Source organism: Gigantopelta aegis, chromosome 4, assembly GCF_016097555.1.
Source record: "Gigantopelta aegis isolate Gae_Host chromosome 4, Gae_host_genome, whole genome shotgun sequence".
NCBI lineage: Eukaryota > Metazoa > Mollusca > Gastropoda > Neomphalida > Peltospiridae > Gigantopelta > Gigantopelta aegis.
Genome location: NC_054702.1, coordinates 113,112,521 through 113,131,273, shown reverse-complemented (window position 1 = coordinate 113,131,273; position 18,753 = coordinate 113,112,521). Strand labels below are relative to the sequence as shown.

The 18,753-nt window shown below is 39.2% G+C and overlaps 1 protein-coding gene across 1 annotated transcript; it reads left to right on the top strand.

The window, feature by feature from the left end:
• The first annotated feature begins 1,985 nt into the window (after positions 1-1,985).
• On the top strand, positions 1,986-17,739 carry LOC121370185 (organic cation transporter protein-like). The gene is made up of 10 exons (XM_041495300.1): positions 1,986-2,128; positions 7,403-7,649; positions 8,350-8,453; positions 9,449-9,603; positions 11,637-11,805; positions 12,559-12,774; positions 13,461-13,687; positions 14,232-14,413; positions 16,044-16,195; positions 17,457-17,739. Exons 1-10 carry the CDS (start codon positions 1,986-1,988, stop codon positions 17,548-17,550), a joined length of 1,689 nt encoding a protein of 562 aa, XP_041351234.1. The 3' UTR covers positions 17,551-17,739.
• Positions 17,740-18,753: the final 1,014 nt, after the last annotated feature.

Sequence of the window (18,753 nt, the reverse complement as noted above, 5' to 3'; positions counted from 1 at the left end):
ACCATACCATACCATACTATACTGTTTGATAGGATACCATACCATACCATACCATACCATACCATACCATACTATATTATTTTATAGGATACCATACCATACTATAGTGTTTGATAAGATACCATACCATACTATATTGTTTGATAGGATACCATAAAATACCATACTATGTTGTTTTATAGGATACCATACCATACTATATTGTTTTATAGGATACCATACGATACTATATTGTTTTATAGGATACCATACCATACCATACTATGTTTTGTCCTGGACGACCACGACGTTGTAAAACTGTTATAAAAGGGATCACTTCAGATTTCCAATAGTCAATTTTCCCTTCGTGGTGAGCAATATTCCTTCTGCTCCAGCTTGTGGTGTCTACCTTTGGGCATGCTCACCATATGTCGAATTTAAAGATCAAAATGTCGTTTTGGTAGAGAAGTTATCAGGGTTATAACTTCCAAGGATTTCTGAAATATTTCCAATGTTGTTTTATGGTAGACACTCAGAGGCTATTTCACGATATGACGCATCACTGACTAAAATTGTCTGATTTTGACCTTTCACGTGCCTTCTCATCTTTCTGGTGAACATTTAGTACATTTCAACTATTGACGTGATGACTGTAGGCTGTGCTCACCTTCCGCCAACATCTGATATCATCACCGTTTTTACATAGTGCTAATGAGCTCTATCTTGTGCAAGTTTGTTTTTTCTAAGCGAGTCTAGACCGTGGCAGTCCTACTACAGGCGGTGCAGGATGGATGAAACAATGTTAGCCATCCCTAGGAGTGGCGGTCCTCCTACAGGTGGTACAGGATGGATGAAACACTGTTAGGGATCCTTAGGGAGTGGCGGTCCTCCTACAGGAGGTGCAGGATGGATGAATCAATGTTAGGCATCCCTAGGGAGTGACGGTCCTCCTACAGGCGGTGCAGGATGGGTGAAACACTGTTAGAGATCCTTAGGGAGTGGCGGTCCTCCTATAATCGGTTCAGGATGGACAAAACAGTTAGGGATCCCTAATGGAGTGGCGGTCCTCCTAAGGACGATCACCTGATGGTGGATCATGGATGCAATCACGATTTTGCCTAAAACATCATTTCAATTCTGCCTCGAGCAGAGATACGATTTTGATCACAGAATACGGTTTTGTCATTTAGATATATCGTGTAGAAGTGTACACTGGGTGACAACAAAAACAATACAATGTGACACCACATGGCCCGTCAAAAGAGGAACCACATAAACATTTTAACATTTGACAAAAAAAAATCCCACATCATTCACATGAGATTTAAAAAAAAGTTAATGGACCCGTTGTTCATATTTACGTACCGTAAATCGTCTGTTTATTGAAAGATGATGATGTTCGTAATTCGTGATGCATTGAATGCGGGGACACTGGAGTTTGGGTCATAACAAAGATGTCCCTACCAGGTAAATGTGTGTGAATATTTCAGTTCAAGAGGTTTACCTACAGACCTTTTCACATCAAGGACAAAAAAAATATAATAATAATAATAATAAAAAATGACCCCCCCCCCCAAAAAAAAAAAACAACAACAAAAAAAAAAAACAAACAAACCACCAAAAAAACCCCACAACAACAACAAAATGACAGTGATGTGTAGTGCATGAACTAGATGATAACGAAAATTGGTAGTGTTTTCAACATTAATATGTCACTTGTGAAAACACTTTGCTTTACAGTATAGCTGAAAGAAACGCCGTTGAAACGGGGTTAGTCAAACACAAACATATTAGATACACGGCGTCCGAGAGTGGTGACGGTGACTACGAACTCGTTCACAAACAGGGTAGAACCTCTAGTTAAGACCAAGGCGTCTACGCAGATACGTCTTGCTGGCCACGGATAACTTATAACATCTAACTACATATAACAGATCTACCCATAGCGGCACACAGTCTAAAAAAACTAATTTAAGTTTTATTTTGTGTTGTGAATTGTGAAAACTATGAAGTTCGACAGTGTGTTTGAGTACATTGGGGAGTTTGGAACCTACCAGAAGAGGATCTATTTTCTAGTGTGTCTGCCCGCCATCTCGACTGGCATCCAGATGTTGATGGCAGTTTTCATCCTCAATGTTCCGGACCATAGGTAAATAGCAGAGTTGTTAATGTCCAGTCTTCCATACAAGCACACTGTCAATGTCCAGGAACCATGCTTATACAATTTAGAGTTTTGAGTCTAGACTCCAAAAGTTTTATAAGCACAGAACCAGCTTGGTCATATCACACGAGCTGATTACAAATAAATTCACACTGTGTCGTTATGTTACTATTTAATGTTATACCATCACCGATAAACAGGAGAGTAAGAGATTATATCAATAATTATGTTAAAGGGACATTCCGGAGTTTGCTGCATTTTTTAAGATGTTATCGACCAACAGAGACTTTTTAACGATTCTAATTACATATCAAATATATTTTTTCTGCATAAAATATTAGTGGCTGTATATTAAACGTGTTTCTGATCGTTCTAATATTTGTACTAGGTTAAATTTCATTTTATTTCCTAAAATATAGTTTTTTCGTACATACGAAATTATTTGTAGACAAAATCCAGTTTAGGCTTCTAAGAATATTAAGACGACCAGAAACACATTGAATATACAGACACTGATATTCTAAACAAGAAAATATATTTAATATGTAAGTTTAATCACAGAAGTATTTTATTAGTCGGAAACATCTTACAATGGAGCAAACTTAGGAATGTCCCTTTTAAATACGTTAGCGATAGTTATAAATCACGTACTCATACATGTAATTTAAGCAAATTTATTTCAGTTATTCAGACGTACCGTAAATGTATAATGACATGGTTACAGGACTCCATCAATAATAAATATATGTCTGGTTAAAGGGGCGTGCAACATGCCTCTTGAGTATTTAAAATGTGCGTACTAAACCATTAATGAAATATGTCAAATGTTTTGGGCGTTTCCTACAGATAATCCATTTCATTCCTAGACATGCTCCCCTCGAAAAGCTTTTAAAATCTTCTGCATTCTACAAGTAAAATTCAACATGACAAATGGTGATAAATGCTCCACTTTTTAAATGCATTATTTGTTGCTAGTAAGTTGTGTACCATGCACCTTGCCCATGCACCTTGCCCATAGAACATGCGTTCTTCGTTGCCATCACTGGTCGAATAAAACGTAATCTGGACACATAACACTGGATCCGTTAACGAATACTTGGAAGGTACAGGCCCGAAATTTGGGCTCCGTATTCCAAGTAGCTTTTGAGAAATTGTAATTTTACTAACCATGGTAGGTGTTAAATGTAGCTCGAAAGTCCCATTATCTCAGGAAATATCGTACATGTATAGAAACATGACATTGTATACGACTACTAAGAAGATTATGAAGTTCTGATGTATATATAGTAGGCTGGCAGTTGTTTACCCCCTAAGGTTTTTTGCAAATGTTACGTTTAATTCCTATTCAATACTTGTTTTCTTTACATACGCGTGAAAACAAACCCAAACCCCGACATGTTTCATATACATTTCATCATCTAAAATGCACTTATTTCCATTTTACAAAAATCTCTGTATGTTTTGAATGTAGGTTCTTTCTCCTATAAATAACTAAGGCTATTTGCACACACACACACGTGGCCATAATATGGTATACCCGCGATTGGTGGAGTTCCAACTCCACACCCACCTCTGGCTTCGTTTGTAGGTGTATTTTATATGGTATTATATTGATTATCTGTGTTTTGTAATACACGTTTATATTTGTTCAATTGATAGGTGTTTGATAGTGACTGATAATGAATGTCATGGGAATAAATACTTTTCAGTGTTAAAGAGTTAATAAATGGATTGAACATTATATGCTTGATGGGTAGAAAAAAGCAACTTAATCAATCGACTAACTCATTTCTTCACTGCCGTCTTCGTTAAGGGAGACTATCACAGGTGGTATTTTATTTCTTATAAAACTATTTTGCTTAATGAAATCTTCTTCGATGTTTAACGGCGTCAGAGAAGTTTGTAGGTGTGACAAGTTCAAACCATGTGCCAGTTCTTTCCTTACCGTGATAATTTTACCATGTGCCCTTTTACTCGACTCTAAGTCAGTTCTATTGGATTCAGTTGCGAATATCCTGGCGGCAGTCTTAGGCATAAGTGTCCATGACGTTCGGCAATATCATCAGTAACAAACTGTGGTGCACATTTGCTACTTTTAACAAGATTATAAGGAACTGGTTTTGTCATGTTATTCTCAAAAGGTATTTTCTTGGTTCGTAGTCACGTAAGTATGTCGTCCTTCTTGGCGTTAAGTGTAGGACATCGTGTTATGTCACTTATTTTGTTGTGATAGTTTGCATTATCCATGACGTGGACAGAAGGTTCTAATAAAGAAGGCATAAGTATTTAATAAAATGTCCATGATTCATCTCACCATGGTAGTCTTCTTTTGTTTTTGTTTAGCTTCAAATACCAAGTCGCAAACATCTATCAGTCTATCATCTATCATCTATATTTATCACAGCCGGCATGACAGATAATAATTCGTTTTTCCTTCCCAGTCATCGAACAGAGTTTAGGAACTCGATGAGTAGTGTCTAATTTAGGCAGATGATTGTCGGTGCTTGTGTCCGGATGGATACCTGTCCAGTGCTGGGATGTTGTATGGTTAACGTTCACCCACGTCTCATCTTGATATACTATTAAATACCCCTGTTCTCGTAAACTGGATACTTCATGGAGATAGGAGAGTCTCCTGTCTGATATATTATCGTCCTCAAAAATCACTTTCCCAGTGGTAGAAATATGTTGATATTTAAAATCGAGGTCGTGAAGTGTTCTACGTAATGTTGATAACGATATGTTGATTCCGCATTCCTCCTTCAAAGCGAAATTAATCTTATGTAATGTAGATAATTCGCCCTCTCTATAAAATCGGTATACACGTCGTCTAATAACATCTTTATCAAACAGATCGATGAGTTATCGGTCAGGTTCTTTAACAATGCATTCTGGGCTCGGATTGGTAGCATTTATATTTTTTTTATACTTCTTTTCACTGTTGAAAGGAAAACTTTAAGTGCAGCGGCAACTCGTTCGACAATTCGATAAGCAGCATATCTAGGTCTACCACGCTGATATTCGTCTTCAAAATAATCAAAAACGTTCTTAATACAAGATTTTACATAAACTGAAATGCTTTTCGATCTACCCATATTTTACTCAAATAATAATAATAATGTATGGAATTCCCAGTAATACATTTTCTGTGAACTTATATACCTTTCTATACTTGTAGTACATGTTGTTTACACAATTCTACAACAGCACGTGCAATCATAGATTATACTTCGAAAATAATATGTTATTGACCCTACGGCTGATGGGTTACTTGATATGTACAAGCAATGTTATCGTATTTTGGACATTCAGGGCCGTGTCTAGGGGATGGGCAAGTGGTTGAACCCCCGAAAAACAGCCCCCCCCCCCCACACACACACACAAGCATCACGATAAATACTATAGATCTAACCTCAAGAGATCCCAATTGTAGAAAGGGGATGACCTACCAGACCTAACATTTTGTATCACCCCGACCATGTGTAAGCTGATTTTTGTTTGTTACTACACCCCAGTTGTGTTAGGTTAGGTACGGTATATAAATATATAATTTATAAAATAAAATTAAAATAAATAATGTATTGGCAAAATTGATTCAATATACTGCAAGTATATGGAATGGTTACATGTATTTTTACGTATATGTTTAAAGAAAAGGTTAGACAAAGCTGGTACACATTTTACACTCCAAAACAAACATAACCTTGATTCATTGAAACAAGCTATAATGGCCTTCACGTAGCCTCGTATCCTAATCTTTTGTTATGCAAACAGCCTTAGTTATTTATAGGAGAAAGAACCTGCATTCAAAACATATAGAGACTTTTTTTGTAAAATGGAAATAAGTCAACTTCGTGCATTTTGGATGATGAATTGTATATAAAACCTGTCGGTTTGTTTTCATGCAAATGTAAAGAAAACAAGGATTGAATAGGAATTAAACGTAATATTTGCAAAAAATGTAGGGTCTGAACAATTGAACAGGAATATAGTTAAACTGAATATATAGAGACAACTGAAACATCCTTATTAGTTAAAATACGATTTTATCTTACGAGCAGCCATTTTTGAGACACCAAAAATAGTTTTACATTCACTATCATACACATTTATTTTATTTATTTTTGTTTCTCTGTCAAATCCACCCCAATGCTTCATGAGTGCTAAAATCATGCATAATAATGATTAAAAAGTCCAAAGAAAAACTTCTGTATGGATAATCAAATTTAGTACACATAAACAACATACCATTAGCTATAAAATGACACAAGTTTCATGATATTAACAATCTACCCACACTGTTTTGGTGGTTTTTCATTGAAAAGCCCCCCCCCCCCCCCCCCCCCCCCACCCCCCATTTTTTCCGATTTCAGAAGGATGTTGTTTCATTATTAATCATCACACAGTTGTAATATTTAAGATTTATATAGTAATTGGGATGGATTTGACAGAGAGAAAAAAAATGTATACGCTTAATGTTATGACAGTTTTTTTGTAAGATAAAATGTAATTTTAAAGACGTTTCAATCGTCTCTAAGTAATCGCTATGACTACTGAAAACTACCAGTATTCTATATATCTGTGATCAGACCTTTATAACATTTATATGTAGTTCCCATACAAAATGTCAGATTTCTATGTACATTATTTGCTGGGATAATGGGACTTAAAACATAGGATAAAAATTATGGCAGCAATATTCAAGCTATATTTTACACAGGCCTATCATGGGTTGCATAATTACCAGTTTTCAAAAACTACTTGGGATACAGAGCCTATAATTCCGATTTATCTATGTAGATGACTAAGCATATTTGTTACAAATTTCAAGTGAATCTGAAAGCGAAGTGAGTGGGGCACTAGTTGTTTTGAAACTCCATAAAATCACGATGTCTTCTGTTTATTTCATGGGATGGATCAAATAAATTTTCTTAACGAAACCAAAAAGCATAATTTTAAAAATCCTTCGGAAACAGCAAAAAAACACACGCCAGGATGGCATTAAAGAGGGGTCAACATTCCAATATTTTCTGGGGAGGATCCCCATACTCGCGTCACCGGGCTACGCTCTATACACAAGTACCGGCTGATTCAAAATCGACCCCCCCCCCCCCCCCCCCCCCCCCCCCCCACACACACACACAAACACACTCATTTGACACGTTGGATACAGGCCAGGGCTTGCAGTAGGATCTGATTGTGTTCGAAGTGCCTGTCCAGCATACATAGTCGTCGTTATCACTACTATTTTAAACTTTAAAGATGTGGTATTCCTGGCGTTAAGAACGACACGTTCGCGAGCCAGGGTCCGGTCCACGCCTCCCTCCTCAACTACACCATCCCGTGGAAGAAGGACGACAACGGAGATCCGGCCCGCGCTTCCTGTGAGCGATATTCACAAAACCTCACGAGCACTTCGTCCAAATCTGTCGTCTGGAACTCGAGTCGGACCGGCTGTACGTACTGGGTATACGACAGATCCGTGTTTAAAGAGACGATCATAACAGAGGTAAATACGACAGAGATAATTTTAAAGGGGAAATATCAAAGTTGCATATGACCAAAAATATTAATTACACACACATAATTTCTTGTTCTACTACATTGTATTTATAAATTTATATTACTTCAACATACAATGGTAACCGACAGGTTAATGAATGATGTCACAGTTTGTATTTTAGTTACCAAATATAACAGTAACTCTGAAAATGCACCTTTAAGACGTAAAACTGCATTAAGAGCCAAAATGCCATCGTACATGAACAAGGACGTACATTCTGAGTTCAGTTTTTTTTTTTAAATGAAAGAAATGTTTTATTTAACGACGCACTCAACACATTTTATTTACGGTTATATGGCGTCAGACCACTTCATGGGCTACTCTTTTCGATTAGCAGCAAGGGAGCTTTTATATGCACCATCCCACAGACAGGATAGTACATACCATGGCCTTTGATATACCAGTCGTGGTGCACTGGCTGGAACGAGAAATAGCCCAATGGCCCACCGACGGGGATCGATCCCAAACTGACCGCGCATCGAGCGAGCACTTTACCACTGAGCTACGAGAGACACACAGAGAGAGAGAGAGGGGGAGAGGTAAGACAGAGAGAGAGAGAGAGAGAGAGAGAGAGAGAGAGAGAGAGAGAGAGAGAGAGAGAGAGAGAGAGAGACGTCAGTTTAATGACTACGTCTTTGCATTTCAGATGAACCTGGTATGTAACCAGAAGGAACTTAGAGCGCATGCCAACATGGTTCTCATGGGTGGTATTTTGTTTGGAGCGATCTTTCTCGGGCTGCTGAGTGACGCGTACGTTCATCTGTCAGTCTTGTCTGTATGAAACACATATTTTAACATTATTCAGACATTTCCTCTCCAACCACCGATTTAGGGTGGGCTTTCTACGTTGAATGTTGAATGTGAAAACACAAATTTACGTGACGGGGCTGGTGAACGACCGACCAGACGACTGGTTTGATAAGTTGTCACTGTGGCGTTCCTTCCACACGCGCTTTCCATCTTTCACGAAAATCAAAGTAAATAAAAATGCTTTTATTTTTCCATCCATCCATCCATCCATTTATATTTTCACTGCCTTCCATTACCTCCTAAACAAAAACGGTGAAACAAAGTTTGATTAGATGTCAGAAGGAAGCGCTGTTACAGTAAGTTCATTTTGCTGACGTAGACAGGGGAGGGTGCCAGGGAGGGTGCCATGGGTGACATACCCCAATCACACACTGAATATACAATTCTAGCTACGTCAATGGTTCATGTAAGAATAACATCCAGACGTACATCTTCCTTGGTAACTAAAACACTGGTATTAAAGAAGTAATATGCGTATACACACACACACACACACAGAGAGAGAGAGAGAGAGAGAGAGAGAGAGAGAGAGAGAGAGAGAGAGAGAGAGAGAGAGAGAGAGAGAGAGAGAGAGAGAGAGCGAGAGAGGAGGTTGTGGTATATATAATATAACAGTTGTTCGTTGCAAAAATACTTAAGTCATAGTACTAACATCAAAATACACATTTAAAAATACAAACTTGGTTTTACAAGTGATAACACAATTGTAATTATTACTACTTTACGGGAATCGCCATCTTTACCAACGGAATTGTCTCCCCATAACCAGATGTGGCCGATTGGCGGTAATATAATTTTGTCATCCCTGTTTACGTGGGTTAGATATAGTTTCTTTTGTTATATTGAACTATATTTGGGGTCCGTACAATATACTTTAATTTATTTTATACCTAGTAATTACTGTATTTCATGTTTTATTGACTGCTGTTTTCCAGAGTTGGTCGGAAGGTCGCCTTCATGCTGTCTGTCGTCGTGCACGCTGGCGTCTGTATCGGGACGTCGTTCGTCACCAACTTCTACGTCTTCATGGCTATCAGGTTCTTCGTTGGCGCTTCCAGCGCCGGTCTCTTCATGGGAGCCTTTGTCATAGGTCAGCTTCTAGAGCCATCTAGGCCTATAAATAGAGCCATCTAGGCCTATAAATAGATCCATCTAGGCCTATAAATAGATCCATCTAGCATCCGTATAGGTGACGCACCCCTTGGGGTGTTATGCGCACGATTGCCTGAGGAACCTTGTGTGACGCCTCGGAGTTAACGTCTTAAGAACATCTCTACTCAACCTTAGCAAGAGATACGTTTCCACCAACTTCTTCCAGAGTGCGACTGGCGGGCTGTTCACCATCATCATTATCATTTTCCCTTCCCATCATTCCTTCCCTTCCTTTCCTATTCACATATATCATTTAATTTTGCCCAAAATTGCTGTATGGATAACTTGGGGGAGGGCGGGATGGGGGAGGGGACGCTGTGGTAGGGTGCTTTTTGGGTGCGTTAGGCGTAGGCGGTTTCGGCCGACAGAATGCCAAGTAGGAGGCCTCCCTTCCCCGGCGCGTCTGCCCCATGGAAATCCGGACCAGTTACCCTGGGCTCAGCCCGGTTGTTGGATCGCGGACTGGATTAGGCGCGAAGCCCCCCCCCCCCCCCCACCCCACCCTCTTTGCGAACCCTTCTCCTCCAGGGCTGTAATAGTAATGGATTATTTTATGGTAATGAGTAAATTGATAATATATTAATATGCACTCATTAGTTCTGTTTTCATAGATGCGAGATGTGAGACCACTGATAATCCTACGGCTTTTGTTATCTTTTATGGCAATAATATTAATTTTTCAGTTATGTATATACATACATATATATATATATATATATATATATATATATATATATATATATATATATATAGTAGTCGTTTTCGAGTTGAAAGACGCTATATTATAGAGTGCTCAACCGTGTGGGAGCCAGATACATCGTTAAAAGTGTATGTTTATCTCACGAAACAAGCCTGTCATGTAGAGATAAACATACACTTTTAACGATATATATATATATATATATATATATATATATATATATATATATATATATATATATATATATATATATATATATATATATATGAACAAATGAACTTGCTATATTGAACGAATGAACTTGCTTTACTTTGCTTTATATATGTATATCTTTAATTAATGAATCATTCCACCATCTTACGCAAAGTGCCCTTCCAATATATGATCTATTCTGCCGATTGTGGTTTCTACTTCGTAGGATGTCTGTGAGCGCAGGCGTGTGTGTATACATTACATTATGTAATGAGCCTGTAATTAAATACGATTACAAATCACTTCTGAATACGCACGTACACGCACATACATACAAATGACCTCTCAAATGACCCGTACACAAGTGTATAGCTAACCACACTCAGACAACGTACTGATTACACATTAATTCATACACATATCCAACATTAGCAAGGTTGAACGTTTACAAACAAAAAACTGTTACTGGCCTGTATTAATCAGCCTTCATATTGTATTGAACGAATGAACTTGCTTTACTGCTTACAAAGAAACAAAAAGAAATGATCAGTCTAACTGAAGTAAGCCCCACTGGTTCATAACTATGACTAGTAGAGCTGATTTCAGTCTGATTGGAGTTATTATATCACATTTTGGTTTTAGTATGATTTTTTTCCCAAACAGATGGTTGCTTAACGGACTACCATTGTAAAATGCATAGTCGTCCATAATCAATATTTCAGTCTGGGTGACGACTAAGTGGTACAGTGCGCACCGGAAGTCCTAAGTATGGAACCCATTAGTCCCGATGGTGACGGGATTTCCCCGTCGCCTCTTGTGCCCCTCGATTTGTGTAGCAAAAGTCATGAAATGTTCTGTCATGTCTGTTGGAAATTACACGCTAAAGATCCCATTTCGGTAGTGGTAACCTATTCGACGACAACGGCTTTCCTAAACAGACCTAGTTTCGCAATATCTATACTTTAACATGTTAAAATATACTGAGATATCGTTAAACAAACATTCCTTTTCATGCAGGACACATACATATTAAAGAAATGTTTGCACGAATTTGAGAACCTCCTTCACTTGTTTTTCAGGAATGGAGCTTGTCGGACCATCCAAACGAACGTTCGCCGGAATCGTCATAGAAATATTTTGGTGTCTTGGTCTGTTTACCGTTGGGGGCGTGGCTTACGCTCTTCGTGATTGGCACCATCTCCAGCTGGCATGCTCAGTGCCAACCGTCCTACTCTTCTCTTATTACTGGTTAGTTCCGACCACGTGATTTCTGTTTAATCACTATAGTGACTACAGTTCCGCGAGTAAACAACCCCAAAAATTGGACTCAAGACAAAACTACCGGTACACATTGATAGAATGTTATCACCTTTTCTTATGTTTAAAATACCACTACTTTCTTTGGTATATATACTTACCATGTCAGCGGTAAATATTTCACAGTTAAGAATATTTTGCCTGGCTAGTTTAATAGTTAAAATGTCCTTTCACTATACTTTAAAATTTATTACTGATATAAAATTCAAACACGATTCCAGCTTAAATAGTTTGTATGTTTTCACTCTTGACAATATCGTTAAAACATTATGCAACTCGCTTGTCTGGTGGTCATTTTAAGACTAAACATCTACAACAAAACATATATTATTCATAACCGCTGTAGTATTTACTTATATTGATGAAGAAAAGACTCCAAGAAGTCTGGCAACAAGCGTCTGGAGGAAAGTTGAGAAGTATTTTTGAAGATCTTTTCTGTTTGTATATGCATGACATGTACCCCCACAACTGTGTTCAAATGTGGCCTAGATTTCAGATAACATCCAGTGGAAATCGACAAATGGTACATCACGAAAACAAAAAGAAGCTAATAACCTGCTACATTAAATATTAAACTATTCAGCTTTCACTATCGATTGTCTTTAAGTATACCAAAATATACTTTTTGGCCATGTACTGTCAAACTACGTGATCAACTAGTCAAAATAATTTCTTTTACTCAAGGTTGATTCCTGAATCGCCAAGATGGCTGCTCTCGAAAGGGCGTTACGCCGAAGCAGAAGCAATCATCCAGAAAGCAGCTCAAGTGAACGGAGTAAAACTGCCGGACAAACTGTTTGACAAGGACACTTTGGATGAAAATACGTCAGAAGCTAAAATATGGGAAATGTTTACCTCTCCCACATTACTCATCCGAAGTTTAATAATATTTATAAACTGGTAGGTTACTGTTACAAAAATGCTGTTACTAAACTCTACCACGACTGACTCTCCAGCCATTAAGGTTGATGTTTTAGTTTTACAATACTCAGGCAGAATATCACTAGGGATGTACGTGTACATGTACATGCTTTTTGGACTTGTTTTTATGTTCTTTATTTACTGGAATGTGCGTTACATTCTGTATTGTATTCTGTCATTAAACATTCATTTCAAGTATCAAGTGCGTGTGCAGATATTTTATTATGGAGAGGGATCTAGACTGGCTACTGAAGGTTATTGGGGGTAGGTGGGCGTGTTCGGGTCATTCTCTCCTGTAAAATATATTGAGAAAAAAGAAAATTTGCTTGAGCAGTGATGGGTTTCATACAGAGTAGAACGTTTGTAAACATCGTGGGAAGTGGCACTCCTCACATAGACGAAATACCCGATTCATGAAAGCAGTTAAGACCTTCAGACAGTACCTTGTACAGATACGATTTTGAAAAACGTTAATATTTTACTCGATCAAATTCGATTCATGCATGTTACACCTTCGTATAAATATTAGATTTACACAGAGATGCGAATACAGACACTATAATGGATTTGGTTATTTACAATTACATAATAATAATTTAATAAGGCTTCTGCTTTCAGCAAGTCTTTGGTTTCCAGTCTGTTCTGTTTTGTTTGCTCGATTCTAGGTTGGTCGTCAGCATGGTTTACTACGGCCTGGGTCTGAACGTCGGCAACCTCGGCGGCGACGTGTTTCTCAACTTCACAATCGCCAACATTGTCGAGCTGGTCTCCTATTTCCTGTGTATTGCACTGCTTGACCGTGTCGGCCGGAAGTTGCTGCATTGTGGGAGCATGTTGCTAGGCGGTGTCGCGTGCGTGGCAACCCTGTTTCCAGTAATATATGGCACTTCCGGTACGTGCATTGGGCTATTTCTCGTTCCAACCAGTGCTCCACAACTGGTGTAACAAAGGCCGTGGTATGTACTATCCTGTCTGTGGGAAGCTGCATATAAAAGATCCCTTGCTGTTCAAAAAGAGTAGCCCATTGCGTGGCGGTAGCGGGTTTCCTTTCTCATTATCTTTGTGGTCTTTAAACAAATGTCCGACGCCATATAACCGTAATTAAAATGTGTTGAGAGCGTCGTTAAATAACTAATAATTAAAAATAACAACCCAAAAAACATTTGAATAACTATTTAACATGTTGGCAAGGTGTATTATGGTAACGTTTGATATCTGAAGAGAAACGTGCACATTGTCAATATTTAATTTTACCTAATCAGTATAACCCTGTTGTCATTTAAGATCAACAACTGTGCGGTCCACCTTTAAGTCAAAAACGTCTTATTACTTGCAATATTTCTGCTAATTTTCCATTGTGAGACCACACTATTCGATTGTCACCTTTAAGCATAACGATTGTTTTTCTTTCTAGTTCCTGACATGATTTGTTTCAGATCACGAGTGGATCACGGTCACTCTGTCCATGATCGGCAAACTCGGGGCATCAGCTGCATTCGCCATTATTTATGTATTTGCTGCGGAACTGTTCCCAACAGTTGTAAGGAATTCTGGGATGGGTGCCAGTTCTTTCTGTGCTCGAATCGGCGGGATGGCGTCACCGTACATAGCAGATTTAGTAAGGAATATCAAATATTATCCTTTTTGTGTTAAAGTTGGTAATCCTCCTAACAATTTCTGTGATCCACCATTGATAGAGGACCCACAAAACCTAATCCTAGGGAAATTACCTTTACAGATCATGAATTGCACGCCGATCGAGGCATGGATGACACATTTGAAACTCTTGAAAAACTATCTGTATATAGTATTTCTTCCGTATGTTAGCTATACCGTATAGATGTGTAATAAGTAAGTAGTAAGTAAATAAATAAATGCAAATAACGAATACAACGTTTGAGAATAATGTCCTGAATAGCAGAAGAAAAAAAATTCAGTATTGGCCTGAAAATTGCTTGATTCTGCGGCTGACGTCCCCCAAGACCCTCATCCCACCCCCTGTTTTATATATCTGTGTGCACCATCATATATTTACACACACACACACACACACACACACACACACACACACACACACACACCACGCACACACACACCACACACACACACACCACACACACACACCCCGCACACACACACAGCGAGACACACACACACCACGCACACACACACCACATACACACACACAGACACACCCCCCACACACACCCCACACACCACCCCCACACACACCGCACACCCCCCCCACACACACACCACACACACACACACCACACACACACCACATACACACACATACACACCCCACACACATACACACCCACACACACTGCACACCACACACCACATACACCACCCACACACACACACCACACACACACACACACCACACCACACACACACACCACACACACATATACACACACACACAGACACACACACAAACACACACACATACCCACACACACCACCCCCACACACACCACACACACACCACACACACACACACACACACCACACACACCACACACATACCACACACACACACACCACACACACACACACACCACACACATACACACACACCACACATACACACACCGCATACACCACCCCCACACACACCACACATACACCCACACCGCACACACCACACCACACACACACACACACCGCACACACCACACCACACACACCACACACCACCCACACCACCCACACACACCACACACCCACACAGCGAGACACACACACCACATACCACACACACACCACACACACACCACACACACACCACCCATACACACACCACATACACCACACCCACACCACACGCACCACACACACACCACACACACCACGCACACACCACACACACACCACATACACACCGCACACACACACCACACACAGACACACACACACACATACACACACACACACCACACACACACCACACACACACACATACACACATCACACACATACACACCCACACACACCGCACACCACACACCACATACACCACCCCCACACACACCACACACACACACACACACACACACACACACACACACACACACACACACACACACACACACACACACACACACACGACATTTCTTGGGTGTGGTATTATAAATGTGTTGGTTCGGCAATTAGAAACAGCAAACGAACTGAATGAATGATCGAGGCTACCTGGATTCAGATAACCGATCTCACTTGATCTCAAGTTGTTTTTCTCCCAGGGAACTCTGGTTGACGGAGAGTTCAGCAAAGCTCTGCCTTTGTTGGTGTTTGGTGGATCCGCCATCTTCGCGGGTATCCTGTCTCTATGGCTACCAGAAACACTGGACAGAGTTCTACCCGAAACCATAGACGACGCCAAGAACTTCGGAAAGTGAGTAACTAGAAAATGGATAACTATAGAAGAAAGTGAATAAATAAGTTAGATATATATTAAATAGACTGATAGATAATTTACCATTCATTGGGGAGGTACAAGACCACCACACACACCTTATCACACACACGCTAACCAATAACTTCTCTCCTGGACAGACCGTCCAGATAGCTAAAGTATGTGTTAAGAACAGTGTGCATGACTTTAATTGGATATAAACACGGAAATACAAATCTATTAGAGACAATCGGGGTGGAAAGAGAGGGAGAGAGAGAGAGAGGGGTGGGGGCAGAAATAGGGAGATAGATCGGAAGAGATGGAGCGAGATACTAGTATATAGGGAGAAAGAAAGAAATGTTTTATTTAACGACGCACTCAACATATTTTATTTTCGGTTATATGGCGTCAGACAAATGGTTAAGGACCACACAAATATTGAGAGAGGAAACCCGCTGTCGCCACTTCATGGGCTACTCTTTTCGATTAGCAGCAAGGGATCTTTTATATGCACCATCCCACAGACAGGGTAGTACATACCACGGCCTTTGATATACCAGTCATGGTGCACTGGCTGGAGCGAGAAATAGCGCAATGGGCCCACTGACGGGGATTGATCCCAAACCGACCTCGCATCAAGCGAGCGCTGTACCACTGTTACGCCTCGCCCAATATATATAGCGAGAAGAGAGAGAGAGAGAGAGAGAGAGAGAGAGAGAGAGAGAGAGAGAGAGAGAGAGAGAGAGAGATTAACACCACAAAAATCTTTATTTTAAAAATCCGTAGGGGGTGTGTATCTTAGGATGCTTTACAAGTATGTTAAACATACGGATTTGTAAACAGAAGGTGTTTGTGTGTTAGATAGACAACTTATTGTTACACAAAGGTGTATTTCATAGCAGATTCCAAAATATGATCACGTAATAGGTAGTTTTTGTTATATCACCTGCACAGTAATATCCCTGTCTTGGACGAACAAACTTGCCTGTGCCAAAACATGGTCGCACGACAGGCGTGTGCTACAACAGCTTGTCGTGAACGTGCACGTTATATTATTTCCAATATTTCCCAAAACAGTAACAACTTCTTTGGAGCAAGTATACTCAGGGGAACAAAGCATTAGACACGCTAGGCATCGAATAATAATTATGATGTCCACCCCCCCCCCCCCCCCCCCCCATCCTGTAATCAATTCCAGAACAGTTCCCGGTCCCTAAAATTTAACAATCTTTATATATTTCCTTTTTGTGTGTGTTTACAGACGGAATACAAAGCACTCGTACGAGATGGACATTAAAGCGCCCAGTGAGGAGGCAAACGGCAAGTGGAACCCGAGTTTTGATGACAAGATGTAGACACTGGTCTACCACATGTCAGGGACATGGGACGTTTAGCAGATCACAAACTCTGAGTATTAGTTAACCAGACATTGAGCCGATAGGCTGGATTCTGCACATATACTAGAAGCTAGGTGTGATGACTTCACCCTGGCTGAAATATTTTTAACATATCGTATTTATATTTCTTTCTTTTCGTCATGACAAGCAGATGTAATTATATTCAGACAAGTTAAGTATACATTTATTTTTATGAACAGTATATATGTATGTGTGTGTGTCTATATATATATATATATATATATATATATATATATGAAAAAATGATAAAAGAAAACAAGTGTACAGTATATATGTATTTAAAAAACAAATTAAAGAAATAATGATCCTTTTACATGTTTCAGTCTGTACTTATCTTCAGAAAGGAACTAAATAACTGCTAAATATGACGTCATACATATTATGACGTTACTGTAGTTGAAGGGGATTGATTTAATTACGCCATTGTTGCTTTTATCTAATGAAGAGCATTAAGAAGTGGACAAAACTTTCTAATAAAATACATTTCCTTTGTCTTTCTTTTCATTTCATCATTGGTATATATGTGATAAAATGGGAAAATGGTGAATTTGTTTTGGTTTTAAAACATATTTTCTATCTAATACTACCGCCTTTTCGATACTATCTGATATTAGCTGTTTTGGATAACCTCGCGTTTTAAGATACATGTTTAGTTCCCGGAGACGTTGATCACGTGTTTGTATATTTGACACAATCATACAGATACGCCGTGCTAGGTTATATGGTATACTTCTTCTCGTATGACTCGGATGACAGGATGAGAAAGAAAGGTACTGTTTGCTATCAGTTGGTTTGTAAAATATATCAGTTTCTATTATGCGTCCACACTTGATTACTAAAGTGTCTAGAAAAGGAATTTTCTTTGCGTCTGTTTCCATAGTAAAGTTTATGTTACTATTCAGTGTGTTAAGTAACTCGTGAAATAATTCCAAACAGTGTTTGGACAAAGGCCACAGTATGAAACAATCATCAAGAAAACGTTTCCAGTTCTTCTTGAAATATAGCTGAAAGTCTGATCCAAATATATTTGTAATTTTAGTTTCTAATATTTGTTCTAGGTAACCTAAAGTCAGTGTGGCATAGCTTGGTGCCATTTTGGTACCCATTGCCGTCCCTTTAATCTGTTTGTAATGTTTCTCA

Coding starts and splice junctions, on each gene's coding strand:
- LOC121370185 (XM_041495300.1), top strand. CDS start 1,986: ATGAAGTTCGACAGTGTGTTTGAGTACATTGGGGAGTTTGGAACCTAC. Junction 7,650..8,349: donor AAGAGACGATCATAACAGAG/GTAAATACGACA, acceptor TTTGCATTTCAG/ATGAACCTGGTATGTAACCA. Junction 9,604..11,636: donor CATGGGAGCCTTTGTCATAG/GTCAGCTTCTAG, acceptor CTTGTTTTTCAG/GAATGGAGCTTGTCGGACCA.